Here is a 22,463-nt window from a genome sequence, read left to right as displayed (position 1 = left end):
ACCCACAGTCAGAAATGCAGACTTAATACATTTTATTAAGATGGGATCATTAATGTAAAAGTGGGCAGCTCACATCTCAGGGCGCCATTAGCAATACTGATGAAAGTGCCACATAACTCCAGTGAAAGAGATTATGGATTGGAACTGCAGATTAAAAAAAAATCTAACTAGAGTCTTCCAATAAGTTACACATTTCAACTTACTGGTAGAGAAATAAATGTATGCGAAAAGAATGATGTACGTAGTGACCAGAGGAATCAATTCAGCAATGCCAATCTCTTCTTTAAAATGGACATGGACTATCTGATCTTCTCTTAGGGTGCTGTTCACATTAGGATGAAGCTGCTTCAACCTCAGTCGGAGACTGTTCAGGAATCTGAAAAGAGAGACAATATTGAAAATTGTACTTTAGATCACCTTACAAGGAATTAAAGATATCTAACTTTGGATAGCATTATTTGCATGCCAAGTTCTATTCCACACTGTTGTCAATTTCTATTCTGAATTGTGCAATATCCTGCAGTCCCAACACATTTTACAAATTAAGCAAGGACATATTTAGCATAGACGGACAGCAAGGGTTCACTAGTCAATTTCCTGGGGCAAAGGGAATAACCTACAAGAGATTGAATAATTGATAGATATAATCCCCAGAATTTAAAATAATGAAAAGTGACCTAAACGAAACATGAAATACTTAAAGGATTTGATAGGAAGGATGTTTTTGAAGATGCTTGTTCAGTTTGGAAATCTTGAACTAGGATTCAGTCTCAGGCATTTACAACTGAAATGTAAGATTTTTATTTAAAGGGAGATCGTACATATTTTAAATTCTCTACCTTTGAAAGTTGTGGATGCTCAATTGTTGAGTACGTTCAAAACAGAGCAATAGATTGTTAGACTCTGGAGGAATCAAGGGACATGAGAGTCAGCTGGGAATGTGGAATTGAAGTAAAACAACATTCAGGAAGCTTGAAGTGCTGAAAGGCACACTCCTCCTATTTCTTAAGTTATGCACTGGCTTAAAAATGATCATAAGGAGGAAATTTGATCTGCCAGAGGAAGTCAGGAAATTTAATACATCACCAAAAGTATCTCTTCCTCGATTAATATCACGACATACTTGGGTCAGATGCTTCTAAAACACCAGCAAATTATACCAAATCTGTGATAAGTTCCATTCAAATTTCTGCAACTTAAAATAAAATCATCAAGTAGTTCACAGAAAATGGCTAATGCAGGGTACTACAATCAGTGCTGTTAATGTTTTTAGGGAGCTGCATGGGTGTATTCTGAAGGCATTTTTAAATAAAAAACTAGTCTTGTTTGCACATAAGTTCTCATAAACACTTGTCCCAAAATGACCATTTTGTGCTCAGTAATGACACAATGGATTTGCCTAAAGCAGATCAGTTTCCTTTACTTGCATTTTCTGAAGGAACAGCAGGATCAGTTCACAGTTATCGAACATGCAAAGCATTGACTGGATGACTGCATAATATACAATTTGGACAAGATGAGAAATAATTCATATTGTGCTGTGTTTTTATTCCTCTATTGCTCTGAGTGGGCTTAGTGCACTTCAATCAGAAAGTCACTGAGTTGAGAGTCAATGCTTAGATATGATTAATCTTCTGGTTTGGACCATTCATCTAGTATATTGAACAGCAATGCTAACCTATATTGGGTTGCAATTATCCACACATCTTGGTGATGGTTTGGGTTGACAGCAAGGCACCAATAGCAGTATAACTCCAAAGTCATATCCACAAATTATCAGTGTGGGAATCCAGTAGAATGGTTGTTTCAATTAAACTGGTCATGCCAATTTATAAGTATGGGGACAAAGGAGGTTTAGAAACAGGCAAAAAAATTGATTACATTCTCTGGGCAACTGAATCTTTGATGCTTCGAACCTCCAAAAGCTCCTGCTCCAACTCTCAAACTGCTAGCAGTTTGGGGGTAAAAGGCTGCCTCTAGGTTCACAGGAGCAAAACTCACTCCTGCAGCTGAGAGCATTTATGAGTGGGTGATTGACTGGTAGTGAATTGTATCTCACCTCCATCAGTGTCAGACCAGTATCACAGTTCAGCTCCAGGGAATCTGCAATAACCTTTACAAGATCTAAAGTGGAAGGTATCAAACATTGGCCACACTATTTGTCTCTCTCTCTCTGAACATTTATATTCCCAACATTTTGTTGGGAACGAATGAGACTCACGGTTGGTGTGTTGCCTCCCAGGTGCCAGGGTCAGTGATGTCTCGGATCGTATCTTTGAGTCCTTTCGGAGATGTGGACAGAGCAAGGTAAGGAATGGATGTTGCAGGTTCCAGGGTTTAGATCTTTCATTAAGAACAGGGGGCAAAAGAGGGGGAGGTGCAGCTTTGTTAATCAAGGATAGTGTAACGGTGGCTGAGAGAACTTTTGACGAGCACTCATCTACTGAGGTAATGTGGGCTGAGGTTAGAAACAGGAGAGGAGAGGTCACACTGCTTGGGGGTTTTAAAGGCCTCCGCAGAGTTCCAGGGAGGTGGAAGAGAGGATCGGCAAAATTATTCTGGGTAGGAATGAAAGGAACAGGGTGGTCATTATGGGGGACATTAACTTCCCCAACATTGACAGGAAATGCTATAAATCTAGTATGTCAGATGGATCACCTTTTGTTGAATGTGTACAGGAGGGTTTCCTGACACAGTATGTCAAAGGGCCGACAAGAGTGCAGCCACACTGGATCTGGTGCTTGGTAATGAACCAGACCAGGTGTTTGATTTTGTTGTAGGTGAGCACTTTGGAGAGAGCGACCATAATTCAGTTACGTTTAGTTTAGCGATGGTACGTCCCACAGGTCAAGAGTTTTCAATGGGGCAAGTGCAATTATAATGAGATTAGGCAAGAATTAGGATGCATAGAATGGGGTAGCAAAATGCAGGGGATGCAGACAATGGAAATGTGGAGCTGGTTTAAGGAATAGATATTGCCTGTCCTTGATAGGTATGTCCCTGTCAGGCAGGGAGGAAGTGATGAGGTAAGGGAACCATGGTTTACTACAGAAATTGCATCTCTTTTTAAGCAGAAGAAGGAGGCTTGTGTGTTGATGAGGCAAAATGGTTCAGATGAGGCGATGGAGAGTTACAGATCAGCTAGGAAGGATTTAGGGTTATCCTTTATTCTATTTGCTAAAGACTGCTCGTGTCCTCTCTTTGCTCTTCTTAACTCTCTCTTTAAAGCTTTCTATAGGTATGTGAGGAATAAAAAGATGACGAGGGTAGGAATAGAGCCAGTCAAAGACAGGTGGGAAGTTGAGTGCAGACCCTGTGGAGATCGGAGAGGTGCTAAATGAACATTTCTCATCGGTTTTCACTCAGGAAAAGGAGAATATTGTGGAGGAGAAGAATGAGGTATGAGATATTAGACTAGAAAGGATCAAGGTTAGTTACACACAGGTGTTATCAATTATAGAAGGAGTGAAAGTAGACAAGTCCCCTGGGCTGGATGGGATTTATCCGAGGATTCTCTGGGAATCTAGGGAAGAGATAGCAGAGCCTTTGGCTTTGATATGCGTCATCATTGTCTCCAGGTTTATTACCAGAGGACTGAAGGATTGCAAATGTTGTGCCCTTGTTCAAGAAGGGCAGTAGAGATGACCCAGGTAATTATAGACCAGTGAGCCTTACTTCTGTTGTAGGAAAGGATTATAAGAGTTAAGATTTATAATCATCTCGCACGCACCAATTTGATTTCAGATAGCCAACATGGTTTCGTCAAGGGCAGGGCGTGTCTCACAAACCTCATTGAATTTTTTGAGAAGGTGACCAAGCATGTAGATGAGGGTAGAGCAGTTGATGTGGTATACATGAACTTCAGTAAAGCCTTTGCTAAGGTTCCACATGGTAGGCTGTTGGAGAAAATGCAGAGGCATGGAATTGAGGGTGATTTAGCAGTTTGGATTAGAAACTGGCTTTTTGAAAGAAGGCAGCGAGTGGTGATTGATCGAAAATATTCAGCCTGGGGTCCGGTTACTAGTGGTGCCACAAGGATCTCTTTTGGGTCCACTGCTGTTTGTCATTTTTATAAATGACTTAGATGCAGGCATAGGTGGACGGATTAGTAAATGTGCGGATGACACTAAAGTCGGTGGAGTAGTGGACGGTTTGGAAGAATGTTACAGGTTGCAGGGGGACTTGGATAAACTGCAGAATTAGGCTGAGGGGTGGCAAATGCAGCTAAATGTGAGGTGATGAACTTTGGGAAGAATAACAGGAAGGCAGAGTACTGGGTCAGTGAAAAGACTCTTGGTAGTGTGGATGTGCAGAGATGATCTTGGAGTCCATGTACATAGATCCCTGAAAGTTGCCACCCAGGTTGAGAGTGCTGTTAAGAAGGTATACAGTGTGTTGGGTTTCATTTGTAGAGGGATTGAGTTCCAGAGCCGCAGTATCATGCTGCAACTGTACAAAACGCAGGTGTGGCCGCACTTGGAAAATTGTGTACAGTTCTGTTCGCCATATTTCGGGAAGGATGTGGAAGCTTTGGAAAAGGTGCAGAGAAGATTTACTAAGATGTTGCCTGGTCTGGAGGGAAGGTCTTATGAGGAAAGGCTAAGACACTTGGGTCTGTTCTCATTGGAAAGAAGAAGGGAATTTGATAGAAACATACAAGGTGATCAGAGGATTAGATAGGGTAGACAATGAAAGTCTTTTTCCAAGGATGATGAAGTCAGTTTGTACGAGGGGGCATAACTACAAATTGAGGGTGATAGATTTAAGACATCAGAGGCAGATTCTTTACGCAGAGAGTGGTAAGGGCATGGAACACCCTACCTTAATTTCGTTAACTCAGCCACATTCGGGAGATTTAAACAATCCTTAGATAAGCACATGGATGATGATGGGATAGTGTAGGGGGATGAGCCGAGAATAGTTCACAGGTCGACGCAACATCGAGGGCTGAAGAGCCTGTTCTGCTCTGTATTGTTCTATGTTCTATTATCACCAATATGGACAGAAAAATCATGACAGATGGAAATTCTTACTGTATCCTGAGAGTCTGATGTGATTTCAATGCTACAAAAGCAAAATACTGCTGATGCTGGATATCTAAAGACAAAATGGAAAAACTCAGGTTGTCTGGCAACATCTGTGGGGTTGAGTCTGATGTGACTCATTTTTGGACTTGAAACATTAGCTTGGCTCATCTCTCCATGGATGCTTCCAGACCTGCTCAGTTCCCCAGTAGCTTCGTTTTTTAAAAAATGACTGTAACGTAATCAGTGTAATAGGCTTGCTGCAGAGATGGGATAATGAATACCTACAAATATAGAGGGCCAGTGTGATATAAATTATGCTCAGACATGAGCTTGAAGGATACAAGAGATTACTGCAAAGGAGCCAGTCTGATATTGAAAGTGAATAGATGTCGGGGTGAAGGGAAGGATACATTGAGCTCTACCAGTGAAACATCCTTGAAACAGTATACTTTCTAGTTCTATACCTTGCCCTGAAGATACCTACACCGATTTGGGAGGATTTCATGAATGCCTTCATTATCTTCTTCACTTACCCAATTTTTATACATATGGTCAGTAGGGAGAAGGAATGAGAGCCAAAAGTGGTTCTTTGCACAGATTATCCAATCAAGATCACTGAACTGCATTCTGGATTATTAACATTAGTTTATTTCCTTCTTGGCTCAGGGCTGATAAACCAACTTTTGCATAATATTTTAATTATTCTTGTGGAGCCAGAGTATACTTAGTCCTGTAACAGGTAGTGCAATAGATCAGCCGCATCACCACAGTAATGGAACATCATCAGCAGGAAGGAAGACAGCAGGCAGCAATGACAGGAGGCAGTGCAGGTAGCGTATTCCACACTGTGTATAACGTTTATTATTGAGTTTATGGAGGGCGAGTACCATTGGCATAAACTGAACTGGACCAGCCATACAACTACGGTTTAGTATTTCCATGGGTTTAGAATTCTGAAGACGACTCCCTCAAAAAAATGCCAAAACACAAAAAAGTGTGTAAACTGTTACTGCACCAAAGAAGGTTTGACAGAGTTAACATGCAGATCAGCTACAAATCGAAGTGAATGGTGGTGTTGGTTCAAAGACATGAAAAGGCTCCTACTGTCCTCATGTTTCACATCTCTAAACTTTTACTTCATTGTTATTTTTACATACTGGCCAGTTTTCTCCTGGCACTTTGGAAAGTCACATCTTTGCCCCTGGTGCCTTTCTCTGTCTTGCTCTGCCAAATCACCACCCTGCCCCCTACCTCCACCCCCACCTTCCCCACCCATGTGCTCACTTTAAGTGACCAAATCCCTACAAATCATGGATGTTTGTGTTTTCCAGTTCCCTCACCCCTAATAAGACTATCAGTTATAGCAGGTCAAAACTGTATGACAGAGTATAAATAATGATATAATGCCTCACCACAAAACTGCAACAAGGTCACTTACTTCAGTTCTGCATCATTCTGGATTGAATTTTGCAAGGAGTGGAAATTTACCAGTATGAAACCTCTCTCAGATTTTAAATAAAAATCTCACCTTGAGTGGTACTCTTGTAGTATGATGGTGACAGCATAGGATACCAGTCTTTTGCGATTATGCAAGCTGACGCCACTGTGCTTCCCAGGAATTCCAAACAGCAAGTCTATATACATTTAATTAAGAGTATTACTTTTGCATCCTTTTATTCAGAGGTGCAACACTTTCTAATACAGAACATTATTACACAGTACAGTACATGATCTTGCACTCCATTGTCTCAATAAAAAATAATTTTTTTCAACATCTCATCGCAAAGTAGAAAAAGTTAGAATTGACATTGTCTTGGGCCACAGACCTTGATCTTTCAAGTCATTGTTATTTTTTCTTCTAGATTCTCCTTTTTATCCTTAACTGAAACAAACACGTCAATGAAATCTCTCAGTACTGGTCAGTATCCTGTCCTTCAAAGAAATTGGCAGTCATATATTGAACTCAACAATGAGGGTTAAATTGTACTGCCTGGGCAGCCTGCAGCCCGGAGGACTCAACATTGAATTCTCCAATTTCAAATAACCTTCCTTCTCTTCTCCAGACTCCCTTCCCAACCCTTCCCCCTCCCTTTTACCCCTCCCAGCCACCAACTAGATTCATTCCTCCCATTGTCCAACCAGGTCGTACCCTTTACCCATCTTCACCTATCCCCACTTCATCACTCTGCCTCCGCCAGTCCTTTTATCTGCAGCTCTCCCTGAACCCACCCAGAGTCCTGAAGAAGAGTTACAACCGAAACGTCAACTTCTTCATCTCTTGATGCTGTCTGTTCTTCCAGTCTCCTGCCTGACTACTTATGTTATACCATTGCACTGAAAGCTATCTTCACATATTACTCATGTATGTGACTTCTGTAAGGTTTTCGAACATATGAACAAGGAACAAGATAGGCCATTCAGCCCTTTGAACCTGGTCTGCCATTCAATAAGACCATGGCTGATTTTAACCTGAACTCTGCATTCCTGCATTCTGCTGATAATCTTTCATCCATTGGTAATCAAAAATCTATTGACCACTGCCTTAAAGATATTTAAAGATTCTGCTTTCACTTTTGAGGAAGAGAGTTCTGAAGACTCCCAATCCTCTGAGTGAAATATTTCTTTTCCCCCCACTCATCTCAGTCTTAGATGGGCAACCCTTATTCTGAAACCCTGAACCCGAGTTCTAGATTCTCCCACAAGGGGAAACCTCCTTCTACAACCTCTTGATCAAGTCCCATCAGGATATATTGTTTCAATTAAGTCACTTCTGATCCTTCTAAACTCCAGACAACACAGGCCTAGACTGTCTAGCCTTTCCTCATACAGCAATTTGCCCATTCCATGGATTTGTCCAGTAAACCTTCTTGGAACTGCTTCCAATGCATAACATCCCTCCATAAGTCCAGCGCCAAGTACTGTGCACAGTACTCCAGATGCAATCTTACCAATACCCTGTGTAAGTGAAGCGTAACCTCCCTACTGTTGCATTCAATTCCCCCTCACAATAAAATATAAGACTGCATTCGGTTTTCTAATTACCTGCTAAAATGTCATACTAACCTTCTGTAATTCAAGAACAGGGACAAGCAGATCTTTCTACAACTTAGAGCTCTGTAATCTCTCACTATTAATGATATGCTTTTAAAAAATTCTTTCTGCAAAATGGACAATTTCACATTTTCCCACACTGAACTCATTAGATAGACCTTATCTGCACCTCTTTGTAGGCTCCTTGTGACTTTTTATAACTCACTTTCCTACCTAGCTTTCTGTTATTAGCAAATTTAGGTGGAACACATTCCATCCCTTCATCCAAATTATTTTAATAAACTGTAAATCCTTGAGGTCCAGTACTTAACCTCATAGTACTCATGACAATCTGCCAGTCTGAAAACCACCCATTTGTTCATACTCTGTTCCCTATTAGCCAGCCAATCTCCTATCCATACCAATATGTCAGGTCCGTGAACTTTTATTTCCTACAATAACATTTGACTTGCACTTTATCAAATGCTTTCTGAAAATCTAAGTACAATAGATCTACTGATTGACCTTTACTTATAGCACAAGTTACTTCTTCAAAGAACTTCATTAAGTTATTTGAACATACTTTCTTTTGACAAAGCTATGCTAACTCTACTCAATTACCTTGAATCTATCAAAGTGCCCTCTTATAGCGGCTCTAGTCATAGCTTCTAACACTTATGACAGATGCTGACAACACTTTCGGGCTTTTGATTGATGTTTTGTTTATACAATCATAGGACAGTATCGAAACATTGGAGGCATTACTGAATCTGGATTCACCATGTGTCAAATGGTGCATTTCAAGTCATTTAGAGTCATGGAGATCTACAGCACAGGAAAAAAATCTTTGCACCAGTCAAAAACAACTAACCATTCCAATCCTGTACTCTAGCATTTGGTCCATAGCCTTGTACACAGTAGCATCATAAGCACACATCTCAATACTTGTCAAAAGTTTGAGGGTTTCTACATCTACCGCCCATATAGACAATAAGTTCCTTATTTCCACACCCTCTCAAAATCTTTTTCTTTACATCTTCTCTAAATGTTCTGCCTCTTACCTTAAATCTATTCCCCTGGTCATGGATCTCTAATGTCTATCGGTATGAACAATAAGCACGTAGGAGATACTTCTAACACAAGATTTTTTTCTGCTCCCCTAACCGAGATTCTTCACCTGACCAACACTATCATAAAATGAATTAATTGGTAATTTATCCAGCTGTTCGATTTGATCATGATTTGCACAAAATAGATATCTACTTTTTGTGGGCACAGGCTGCAGCAGCAGGGAGGAGTGAGAATAGAAGTGACAGACATTGAGCAAGAAGTAGCTGTGATATTAATGGAGTTAACAAAAGACAGCAACAGTATGGCGATAAGTTCTGCTGCTGAAGGCTGTAGCTTAGCTGACAAGACAGAAATACAAACATATGCAGCACTTAAAGAGAACAGGATGCTAGAATTGGAGATTCATAGAATCATACAGTTTTACAGCACAGAAACAGACTCTTCAGTCCAACCAGTCCATGCCAAATATAATCCCAAACTAATCCCACTAGTTCCACCTGCCTGCTCATGGCCTATAATCTTCCAACCCTTTCCTATTCATGTATCTATCCAAACATCTTTTAAATGTTGTAACTGTACCAGAATTCACCACTTTCTCAAAGTTCATTCCACACATGAATCACCTTCTGTATTACAAAATTGCATCGTCCCTTTTTAAAATTTCTCTCCTCTCACCTTAAAAATGTGACCCCTAGACTTGGAATCCCCCATCCTAGGGAAAAGACAACTACCATCAACTCTATCTACACCTCTCATTATTTTGTAAACTTCAATCAGGTCACCTCTCCACCTCCTATGCTCCAGTGAAAGAAGTCCCAGCCTAGACAGCCTTTCTTTATAACTCAAACCTTCCATATCTGGTAACATCCTCATAAATTTCTTCTGAACCCCCTCCAGCTTAGTAATATCCTCCCTATAACTGGGTGACCAGAAATAGACACAGTATTTCAGAAGAGGCCTCACCAATGTTCTGTACAACCTGAACTTACTTTCCCAACTCCTATACTTAAAGGACTGAACAATGAAGGCAAGTGTCTCAAATGCCTTTATAACCACCCTATCCACATGTGGCGCAAACTTCAAAGACTTATGTACCTGCACCCCATGCTCCTCTGTCCTATAACACCACCCAAGGCCCTACCATTAATTGTATGAGCCCGATACTGGTTTGCTGTACAAAAATGTATCTCACATTTATCCAGATTGAATTCCATCTGCCATTTTTAAGCGCATTGGCCAGTTTGATCAAGATTCCTTCGTAATCGTAGAAAACTCCCTTCACTGTCTACAATATCACCAACTTTGGTGTATTCTGCAAACTTACTAACCATGTCTTATACATTCTCATCAAAATCATTCAAATAAAATGACAAACAAAAGAGCACCCAGAACAGATCCCTGTGGAACACCAATGGGCACAGGCCTCCAGTCTGAAAAGCAATCCTCCACCATTATTCTGTCTCCTGCCGTTAAACCAATTATGTATCCAACTGGCAGGCTCACGCTGAATCCCATGTGACCTAACTTTACTAATTAATCTACCATGCTGAACCTTGTCAAAGGCTTTACTAAAATCCAAATAAACAATATCTACTGCGTTGTCATCAATATTCTTGGTAACTTCCTCAAAAAACTCAATCAAGTTTGAAAGACACTGTTTTCCTCACACAAAACCATGTTATCCTTAATCAATTTTTGCCTCTCTAAATGTCCATAAATCCTATCTTTTATATTCATCTCCAGCAATTTACCCACAGATAATTATTGTAGACGTAAGATGGAGTAATGTCATTACTGCTTGATGTAATAGAGAAGCAGACTATGATATTCAAAAATTCAAAGGCATTGTGGATGCTGAAAACCGGAAATGTTGGAAATGTTCAGCTAGTCAGGTAGCAGCTCAGGAGACAAACAAAATGAACATTTCAGGCCAATGATCTTTCATCAAAACTCTTCAAAGGTCCAAGCTACCTTTAAGCGAAGCAGATGTTTGGAGAGTCTTTGGTTCATATTGGTGAATAGTGCGAATGATATCTGGATCAGAGTCAAAGTGATCACGGTCATTGTTCCAGAAGTTAGCTGGAGAGATGAGGAGGCAGCCATGCTCAGGAAGTAGACTCCGTAACTTTTTCAATCCAGGGAGTAGATCAGTTACTTGGAGACAGACACTTTCTAGACCTTTGGGGCCAGTACTGTTAAATAATGAAAGAATATATGTTATTAATTAACACATAAAATGTGTATTTTTCTTTAAGGTAAGAACGTGCTTAGACATGGAGAAGAATTTTTGGCTTTTGATTGATGTTTTGTTTGTATAATCAATCATAGAATAGTATGAAAACAAAGGAGGCATTTAGCTTCTCAAGATTGCATCGTTTAAAGGATAATTCAGTCGGTCCCATTCCGCCTCCATAGCCTTGCAATTTTATTATCCTTCAAGTATTTCTTTCTGAAAGCTATTACTGAATCTGGATTTGCCATGTGTCAAATAGTGCATTTCACCTCTAATCATTTAGAGTCATGGAAATCTACAGTACAGAAAAAACCCTTTGAGCTCATGTCTGCGGCACCAGTCAAAATCAATCAATTAACCAATCCCATACTCTAGCACTTGGCCGATAGCTTGTACACAGTATCATAAGGGTACATCTAAATACTTGTCAAAAGTTTGAGGGTTTCTACATCTACCATCTTTACAGGCTGAGAGTTCCATAGTTTCACCCTCTCTATGAAAACTTTTTTCTTTACATCTTCGCTAAACATTCTGCCTCTTACCTTAAATCTATTTCCCTGGTCATGGATCTCCCCATCAAGGCCAAACGTCTCTTCGTGTCTACTCTATCTGTGCTCATGATTTAAACATCTCAATTACGTCCCTTCTCAATCTACACAGCTCTGAGAAAAACTTTCCCATTTTGTCCAATCTCTTCATTACTGGAACTCTCCAGCCCAGACAACATTCTGGTAGATCTAGTTCCAGCCCAGACAACATTCTGGTAGATCTCCTCTGCACCCTCTCCGGTACAATCATTTCTCTCCTTTAAATGTGCATTCAAATAATCAACATGTTATACAGTTCCAGCTCCCTGCTCTTAAACTGTATGCCTCAGCTAATAAAGGCAAGAGCTCTAGATGCCGTCATAACCACTTTATCTACCTGTCCTCATACTTTAAAAGGACCAATGGATATGCACATAACGGTCACTCTGATCGTCAATGCTTCCCAAAGTCCTAGCATTCATCATATATGCTCTTGCTACATTTGTCCTGCACAAGTACGTCACTTCACATTTATCCAGATTGAATTCCACTAGTGACTGGTCAATCCATCTGACTAATCCATTTATACCCTCCTCATTATTTACCATCCCACCATTTTTGTATCATTTGCAAAATTACTAAACAATCCCCCCACATTCAAGTCTAAACCATGAATATAAATCACAAACTGACCCCTCTGGGACCCATTGGACGTGCACTTCCCATTGGACAAATACCTCTCAATCATCATTCCTGTCACTCAGCCAATTTGGATCCAATTTACCAAATTTCCTTGGAGCCCATTGGCTCTTGCCTTTGCTAGCAGTCTCCTACGCTGGACCTTGGCAAAAGAATCATAGAATCCCTACATTATGGAAGCAGGCCATTCGGCCCATTAAGTCCACACCGACACTCTGAAGAGCATCCCACACAGACCCACACTCCAACCCTATCCCTGTATTTCTCATGGATAATCAACATAGCCTGCACATCTTTGGACTGTGGAGAAAACTGGAGCACTCAGAGGAAACCGATGCAGACATGGAAAGAATGCACAAAGTCCATACAGACAGTTGCCAGAGTGTGCAATTGAACCTGGGTCCCTGATCATGTGAGGCAGTAGTGTAAACCACTGAGCCAGCACGGCACCCTAAAAGCCTTGCTGAAGTCCAAGAAGATTACAAATATATTGCCCCCATCTATACACCTGTTCGCTGCTTCACAAAATTCAATCAAGTTGTTTAGACATGACCCTTCCTTAGCTTAAAGCAAACATGCAGAATGTTCTTGATTAATCTCAGTCTCTTCAAAAGCAGATTAATTCTGTCTTACACAATTACTTTCAATAGTTTCATCACCAAGGTTAGACTGACTAGCCTATGGTTTCCTGTTTTAAACCTTGCTCCCTTCTTGAATAATGGAACCAATTTCACTGCCCTTCAGCCCTCCCACACCTCTCCTATGGCCAGAGAGGAACTAAAAATGTTTGCAAGTGCCCCGCTATTTCCTCCTCCCTCAATCAATAACTTGGGACACAGTTATACAGTCATGGAGATGTACAGCACAGAAAAAGACCCTTCGGTCCAACTCATCCATGCCAACCAGATATCCCAATCCAATCTAGTCCCACCTGTCAGCACCCAGCCCATATTCCTCCAAATCCTTCCTATTCATATACCCATTTAGATGCCTTACAAATGTTGCAATTGTACTAGCCTCCACCACTTCCTCTGGCAACTCATTCCATTAGCGTACTACCCTCTGCGTGAAGAGGTTGCCCTTTAAAGTCTCTTTTATATCTTTTCCCTCTCATCTTAAAACTATGTCCTCGAGTTCTAGACTCCCCCACCCTAGGGAAAAGACTTTGTCTATTTATTTTATCCATGCCCCTCATCATTTTATAAACCTCTATAAGGTCACCCCTCAGCCTCCGATGCTCCAGGGAAAACAGCCCCAGCCTATTCAGCCTCTCTTTATAAGCTCAAACTCTCCAACCCTGGCAACATCCTTGTAAATCTTTTCTGAACATTTTCAAGTTTCACAACTTCCTTCTGATTGGAAGGAGACCAGAATTGCATGCAATATTACCAAAAATGGCCTAACCAATGTCCTGTACAGCTGCAACACGACCTGTCAACTGCTGTACTCAATACTCTGACCGATAAAGGAAAACATGTCAAATGCCTTCTTCACTATTCTATCTACCTGCGACTCTACTTTCAAGGAGCTATGAAGCTGCACTCCAAGGTCTCTTTGTTCAGCAACACTCCCTAGGACCTTACCATTAAGTGTATAAGTCCTGCTAAGATTTGTTTTCCCAAAATGCAGCACCTTGCCTTTATCCAAATTAAACTCCATCCGCCACTCCTCAGCCCACTGGCCCATTTGATTGAGATCCTGGTGTACGGAGGTAACCTTCTTCACTACACACTACACCTTCAATTTTGGTGTCATCTGCAAACTTACTAACCTCTTACGCTCACATCCAAATCATTTATATAAATGACAAAAAGTAGTGAACCCAGCACCGATCCTTGTGGCACTCTACTGGTCACAGGCCTCCAGTCTGAAAAGCAACCCTCCACCACCACATTCTGTCTTCTACCTTTGAGCAAGTTCTGTATTCAAATGGCTAGTTCTACCTGTATTCCATGAGATCTAACCTTGCTAAACAGTCTCTTATGAGGAACCTTGTCGAACGCCTTACTGAAGTCCATATTGATCACATTTACCACCCTCATCAATCCTCTTTGTTACATCTTCAAAAAACTCAATCATGTTTGAGAGACATGATTGCCCACGTACAAAGCCATGCTGACAATCCCTAATCAGTCCTTCCCTTTCCAAATACATATACACCCTGTCCCTCAGGATTCCCTCCAACAAGTTACCCACTATCGATGTCAGGCTCACCGGTCTATAGTTCCCTGGCTTGTGCTTTCTTAAATAGTGGTATCATGTTAACCACCCTCCATCTTCATAAACCTCACCTGTGACTATCGACGATACAAATATCTCAGCAAGGTGCCCAGCAATCACTTCCCTACCTTCCCACAGAGTTCTAGAGCACATCTGATCAGGCCCTGGGGATTTATCCACTTTTATACTTCAGCACTTCCTGTTCCATAATATGGACATTTCTAAGATGTCACCATCTATTTCCCTACAGTCTATATCTTCCATGTCCTTTTCCACAGTAAACACTGATGCAAAATACTCATTTAGTATCTCCCCCATCTTCTGCAGCTCCATACAAAGGCCACCTTGCTGATCTCTGAGGGGCCCTATTCTCTCCCTAGTTACCCTTTTGTTTTAAATGTAGTTGTAAAATCCCTTTGCATTCTTCCTAACTCTTATTTGCCAAAGTTCTCATTTCCCTCTTAAGTATACTCCTACTTCCTTTATACTGTAAGGATTCATCGATCTCTTCTGTCTATACCCGACATATGCTTCCTTCTTTTTCTTAATTAAACCCTCAATTTCTTTAGTCATCCAGCACTCCCTACACCTACCAACCTTTCCTTTCACCCTAACAGGAATATACTGTTTCTGGATTCTCGTTACCTCATTTCTGAAGTCTTCCCATTTTCCAGCCATCCCTTTACCTGCGAACATTTGCCCCCAGTCAGCTTTTGAAAGTTCTTGCCTAATACCGTCAAAGTTAGCCTTACACCAATTTAGAACTTTTAGATCTGGTCTATCCTTTTCCATCACTATTTTAAAACTAATAGAATTATGATTGCTGGCCCCAAAATGCTCCCCCACTGACACCTCAGTCACCTACCCTGCCTTATTTCCCAAGAGTAGGTCAACGTTTGCACCTTCTCCAGTAGGTACATCCACATACTGAATCAGAAAATTGTCTTGTACACACTTAACAAATTCCTCTCCTTCTAAACGCTTAACACTATGGCAGTCCCAGTCTATGTTTGCAAAGTTAAAATCCCCTACATAACCACCCTATTATTCTTACAGATAACTGAGATCTCCTTACAAATTTGTTTCTCAATTTCTCGCTGACTATTAGGGAGGGGGACTATAATACAACCCCAATCAGGTGATCATGCTTTTCTTATATCTCAGTTCCGCCTAAATAACTTCCTTGTATGTATTTCCAGGAATATCCTCCCTAGGTACAGCTATAATGCTATCCCTTATCAAAAATGCCACTCCCCCTTCTCTCTTGCCTCCCCTTCTGTCCTTCCTGTAGCATCTGCATCCTGGAACATTAAGCTGTCAGTCCTGTCCATCCCTGAGCCACCCTTCTGTAATTGTGATATCCCAGTCCCATGTTCCTAACCATGCCCTGAGTTCATCTGCCTTCCCTGTTAGACGTCTTGCATTGAAATAAATGCAGTTTAATTCTTCAGTCCTACCTTGTTCTTTGCTTTGTTCCTGCCTGCCCTGACTGTTTGACTCGCTTCTTTTTTCAACCTCTGAATAAAGTCTAAATTCTAACTAACTATCTAACCTCCTTACTTTGCCTCTCTTATGAGTTTATCCTCCAGTTTAGTTCCAGCATCAAAACTTGATAATGAACTATGTATCAAGTTATGTTTGGATGCAGATTTGTGAACTTTATTTCATTGTACTATTTATGCAAACACCTGGCTTCTACTTCAGTGTGTTGGCAGATCTTCAACTATCAAATCTTCCTCTTGTACTGGCAGACATTCTTTCTCCAGTACATGGTCATTTTCTGACACAAGAGTTACTTCTGGACTCACTATTAGCATTTGCACTACACTGTATTCCTGATGAAGGGCTTTTGCCCAAAACGTCGATTTTACTGTTCCTTGTATGCTGCCTGAACTGCTGTACTTTTCCAGCACCATTCTAATCTTTCTTACAATCTCCTCTTTGCGTATCATTTTGTTAGTCCATGTGCTTTGTTTCTTGTTTAGCATTAGATCAAGATTCCTTAGCATTCAATCAAGGTTCAAACTTCTCAGGAACTCAGTGTATATCCCAGAATACACACAGTCATCCCTTTGAAATATACGTAACACTAATACCCATTCTGGGAAACTGGCCTAAAGAAGAGATAGTCCCGTCATGTGTGGTCATAATAACTCTTAGTATCGCTATGCAGCCATGACAATTTATAGGTTAATCCTCAAGATCAGCAGAAAGCAGCTTTTGAACATTTGAGGTGCAAGGCATTACATTTACTTCTCTCAACTATTTAGTGTCCAAGAAACAAAGTTAACACTTTGAGTTAAACAAAACTCTTCCTCACAAAATATAGTATTTTGCATTATTCTATGTGATGAGTTGCTGTGCATTACCTGATTTCAGCCGCAATGGTTTAAAAGATACTATATTGGGCTCAGAACTCTTGGGGCAAGAAGACTCCCTGCCCCAGTTACTAATCACAACAATAATTGTTATACCTTTTGCAGTCAAAATCTACAGCACTTGGGCACAATGCGGAATATAACTGATGTCCAAAAACTGAGGGCGTTGTGTTAATGTCTTGTTTAGAAAATTAATAAAATAAGTATAAACAATACTTCCAAAAATTTGCCCTAATTACTTTTCTTGCTCATTTTATTTTATTTTTCTTTGCTGCATGACTCTAATTGCGCAAAAACTTAAAACTTAAACAAAACTAATCTGGATCACATCTGCAATTAAGATTTTGACCTGAGCTTCTCTAGTTATCTATACAAGGAACATGAGCCATGGGCTTTAAAACTCTACACTTTGGAGATAGTATAAATGACTAAAATCCCTTCCTACCTGTCTTGAAAGACGTGATTTCTTACTTCTTCCACCAGCTGAAAGACTTTCGATAGAGGGGCACGGAATACATCCACAGCAATTAGGTTTTTGTTCCAAGGGGATACAATAGCTTTTACAAATATTTGCTGGATGTATGCAACTGGAGGTCCAACATACTAGAAGAAAAAAGACAGAAGTTCAAGTAACGTTTGAGAACTAATTGGAAAAAACAGGACCAAAGGATAGAAACACATTGTTGTACATAAAACAGTCAAGACACACTTATTTTCAACATTGTAATTCAATGCTAAGTACATATTCTAGGGCTTGGGATTCAGAATTATGAATTAGCTTCTGGAAATGTTTGGGCAAAGTGATCTGCATCTTCAAAGTAATCTGGGTCTTAATAGATAGGAATTAGGTGATTACGGAATGCTGCGATCACAGAGCTAGAAGAACAAACATGGTTCATGTCATACTGATTATAAGTTAACCTACCTCTAATTTAAAGTACACCATATAATTTGGTTCCAACACAAACTTTAATTTACACAACAATGTCGGGTCAAGCTGCCGCAACTACAGCATGTAGGAGTTTATTGAAAAAATTGTGATCCTGGACAACCATATCTGAAACGTGTTCAACTCAAAGACATTCAGCTCACTCAGTTCTTTTTTGCGCTCAGACTTAAGCGAATTGAAGGTGCAGGTATCTCTAGATATCAAAGAGAGGTAGGAATGCTTTGATTCAGAAGGCTTCCTGATGTTTTGATCACATTCAGAGATGTATTTGGTTACTGTATGGTAAGAAAATGATTCTACACTCTATTTTCTTTCCTCAATTTCATCATTATTTTCAATTCAAATATAATCTTTTAAAATGTACTGTTTTGCTGCAATTTAGTGATAAACCATATCCTTTAGCTTGTGATCACTCAGGTCACCACAGAGGTCATGCCTTCTCAGCTTTGCCCCTCAGATTAAACTTGCCACTAGTCACCTCTCTCTAACGAAAGAGCAACCTATTGCCCTCTGGAATTATGATAACCTCAACTTTAAGTTCACTTCATAGATTTTCCTATCTACCATCATTAATTTGTCACCCACTTAAAAATTTGCTTACTAAAATGCTTTGTAATTAGCAAATGTCTTAAATTCATTCCGCTACAAAGACTGAAAGTCTGGAAACAGCACACAACCTTGTTGGACTGGTCTTTTTGTAACAATTGTTCCTTTAAACTTTGCGTTTATTAAATAAAAACTGAAGATTGAAATGAGAGAGGGTTTGAGAGGGTGCCAAGTATGTTCTGAAAGCAAGTAACCTGACATCGACTGCAGTGGAACCACGTAAACAACTATGTAACCAAAGTTTGAGTTGTAGGTGATTAGAAACCGAGGTGGTGCCGAGGTGTAGCCTTTATGGTAACAAGGAGGATTGGTCTGTGGACCAGTGACAGTCATCAACAAAATAGACCTTTTGCTCATTAACAATTGTGATTAGTTCTCATGTGGCTGAGCAACTTAGTGTTGATAACATGTTGGGGGAGGGGGTGGGAGAGAACATAGAGAGACAAACACAGAGACAGACAGACAGAAGTACATAGATCTTTTCCCAACTCAGAAGCTGGTCCATTCTTGGCAGTCCAAAGCTCAGTTTAAACAGGAGGAAAACTAATTACCTTTTGTGCAGTAGTTGCTGTAAGCTCTGACTTTTGATTCAGAGACATTTTCCAAGTGAATGAGTCACTATATTTCCTGCAAACCAGTGGAAGCACCCAGAGCAAGAATCTGAACAAGGGATCTGGCTGAGTGAGAAAGGACCAATTCAACATTGGAACCAGGAAGGAAAGAACACTGAACTGTCTCTACAGTTGTTTCTGCCTCAACCAAAAATCTACTTTCCCTATTTGTTTGTGTGTATCAGGATAGAATATAATGGGATTAGAGTTTTAGTTAGTAGTTTTACAAGCCAATAGTCGTTATCTATTCATTTGTAGCTACAGTCTTATTACTTGTAATAAGTAGCAATTCTTGATCAGTACAGAAACCTGATCTGTGCTTTCTACCAACCTGATCTGAAATTCAAGTAAATTGCAAAACTTTGTTTACTTTTTAAAATGACTTCTGTGATGACTCCAGAAATAGTGGGGCTTGATTTTCAGCATACTTAGAACAAAGAATACAACAACATAGGAACAGGCCCATTAGCCCTCCAAGCCCGTGCTGACACATTTTGCCTTCCATTCTAAAACTGTCTTACTTACAGGATCCTCTATTCCCTTCCTTTTCATGTATGCATCCAGTTGCTTCTTGAAAGCTGCTTTGTCTCTGCTTCCACCACTCCTCTGGCAATACATTCAAGGCACTCACCACCCATCACCCTTTTGGTGCATATTTCTTTTCAACATCTCTGCTCCCCTGCACCTTGAGCCTATGCCCCCTAGTAATTGACCCCTCCACCCTGGTTGAAAATGTGTTGCTGGAAAAGCGCAGCAGATCAGGCAGCATCCAAGGAGCAGGAGAATCGACGTTTCGGGCATGAGCCCTTCTTCATACCCGAAACGTCGATTCTCCTGCTCGTCGGATGCTGCCTGACCTGCTGCGCTTTTCCAACAACACATTTTCAGCTCTGATCTCCTCACTTTCACCTCCACCCTGGTAAAAAGTTTCGCACTTTCAGTCCTATCCATACCATTCACAATCTTATAAACTCCGATAAGGTTGCCCCTCAACCTCTTACATCCCAGTGAAAACAAACTCAGTCTAGCCAACCTTTCTTCATAGCTAAAATATCCCATATCAGGCAACATCCTGGTAAACCTTTTCTGTACCCTATCCAAAACATCCTCATCCTCCTGGCAGTGTGGTGACCAGAACTGTACGCAATATTCCAAGTGTAGCTTAACTAAAGTTCAATAAAGCTGCAGCATAACTTGCTTATCCTTATATCAATGCCCCTTCTAATGAAGGCAAGCACGTCTCAGGCATTTTTTACTACCTTATTTACCTGTGCTGCTACCTGCAGTGATCTGTGGATCTGCACACCCTGATTCTTCTGAATATCAATACTCCTAAAGGTTCTGCCATTCACTATATAATTTCCAGCTGTACATGACCTTCCAAAATGCAAAACCTCACATATGTCCGTATTGCCCATGCCTCCAATTGATCTATACCCTGCTGTATCCTCTGACAACTCCCCTCACTATCCACAACTCCACAAATGTTTGTATCATCCACAAACTTACTAATTATCAGCCATGCTTTCCTCCAAATCATTGACGTAGATCACACACAGCAGAGGTCACAACACTGATTTCCGTGCAACATCACTAGTCACAACCCTCCATTCTGAAAAGCATCCTTCCACTGCTACCCTCTGTCGCTATGACTAAGCCAGTTCTGTATCCATCTTGCCAGCTCACCAGATAGCATGTGACTTCATCTTTTGTACCAGTCTGCCATGAGGGACCTTGTCAAAGACTTTACTGAAGTCCAAGTAGACAACAACCACTTTTCCTTCAATCACTTTTGTCACCTCAACAAACTCGATGAAGTTAGTGAGGCATAACTTCCCCCAAAATTATGCTGTCTATCGCTAATAAGTCCATTTGCTTCTGAACACACATAGATTTTGTCCTCAAGAATCTTTTCCAATAATTTCCCTATCAATGTGAGGCTTACAGGCCTGTAATTTCCATAATTATCGCTGCTACCCTTCTTAAATAGAGATAACATTAAGACTGCACCTGGCTTCCCCAGCGAGTTGTGACATTTTTAATCACAATCCACTCTCAGAGTTTGGTCCAAGTATACATTCTGAAGGTCTCAAATCTTCCCCTTCTATTTCAAAGTAATGTAATATTTCAAACATCTGTTTATGCGTCATTTCATTAAATGCATTGATGCATTCTACAAAACACAGGTCTTAGACACCTATTGCTCCTCCATTTTTATTCTTAACATAAAGTCTTGGGAAGTGCTGAAGAGTCAGTGTGGGGATGATGACGTGAGTTGAGAAAAACAGGAAAAATTGAGAAAGGAAGGACAAAATAAGGAATCAAGGTTAAAGCACCAAGGTGGACTATCAAGTAAGACTAAAATGGAGGTACCTCTTGACATGTCTGGTCTGCCAATAATGTTTCAAAATAATGACACCGACAACCAGATAGGGTCACAACACAGAGTTCTGACCTCCTCAGAGACACCTATACAGAACTCACTATATGTCAGAAATCTCCTCAAAGCCAACCTCCTCCCCAAACAATTAGCCATAATCAAATGTGCTGCCCATGTAATGGATAATACAGACATCAGCAATGGCAGAGCTGATCGAGCTGCCAAAGACATGGCAACAGCTCACAATTCTATTATATCCTCTATGAATCGACAGGCGCTAAGCCGATCACCTGCCTCGAAAACAACGAGCAGACCAGACATTGGCATTGTGCAGCATTTACAGGGAGACACCCCTGCCCCAGAAAAACAAATATGGAAGATGCATGGATGTTCACACTCTGCGTCAAAAGACCTCTGGATCACTCCATTTGGCCCAGGGTGCATATCTGATGCTTTGTTACCAATGCTTATTGACTTCATACTAATACCTTGGCAAGGAGGGAAAGAGAGAAGAAATGTAAAGATACTTTCAGCAGCTAACATTGTCTCTAAAGTTTCTCCATTCACAGGTAAAGTACACATTCAGACCACTGCCCGCACTCCACAACCTGATCCAAATCCCACTCCACTTACCCAGTTCACTGAATGCCAAGTTTCATTCCTGGATACTTGCTCGGAGCTTCTGTTAGACAATTGACCCCAGAAAGTATCGCACCCATTCTGGTGACCCCT

General features: G+C 40.7%; 1 protein-coding gene across 1 annotated transcript in view; it reads right to left on the bottom strand.

The window, feature by feature from the left end:
- Nucleotides 1-22,463, bottom strand: part of scap (SREBF chaperone) — a 150,957-nt gene that overhangs the window by 68,355 nt on the left and 60,139 nt on the right. The window contains exons 4-7 of the mRNA XM_043687917.2: nt 17,631-17,788; nt 11,100-11,320; nt 6,556-6,661; nt 204-376 (exon numbers count right to left, since the gene is read on the bottom strand). Of these exons, the coding sequence (XP_043543852.1) occupies nt 204-376; nt 6,556-6,661; nt 11,100-11,320; nt 17,631-17,788 (658 nt within the window). The remainder of the gene's footprint in view (nt 1-203; nt 377-6,555; nt 6,662-11,099; nt 11,321-17,630; nt 17,789-22,463) is intronic.

Source organism: Chiloscyllium plagiosum, unplaced genomic scaffold, assembly GCF_037043375.1.
Source record: "Chiloscyllium plagiosum isolate Xiang-an unplaced genomic scaffold, Cpla_swu_hap1 HiC_scaffold_4, whole genome shotgun sequence".
Classification (NCBI taxonomy): Eukaryota; Metazoa; Chordata; class Chondrichthyes; order Orectolobiformes; family Hemiscylliidae; genus Chiloscyllium; species Chiloscyllium plagiosum.
Note: the sequence above shows the minus strand (reverse complement) of the source record. Positions and strands in the feature narration are given on the sequence as shown.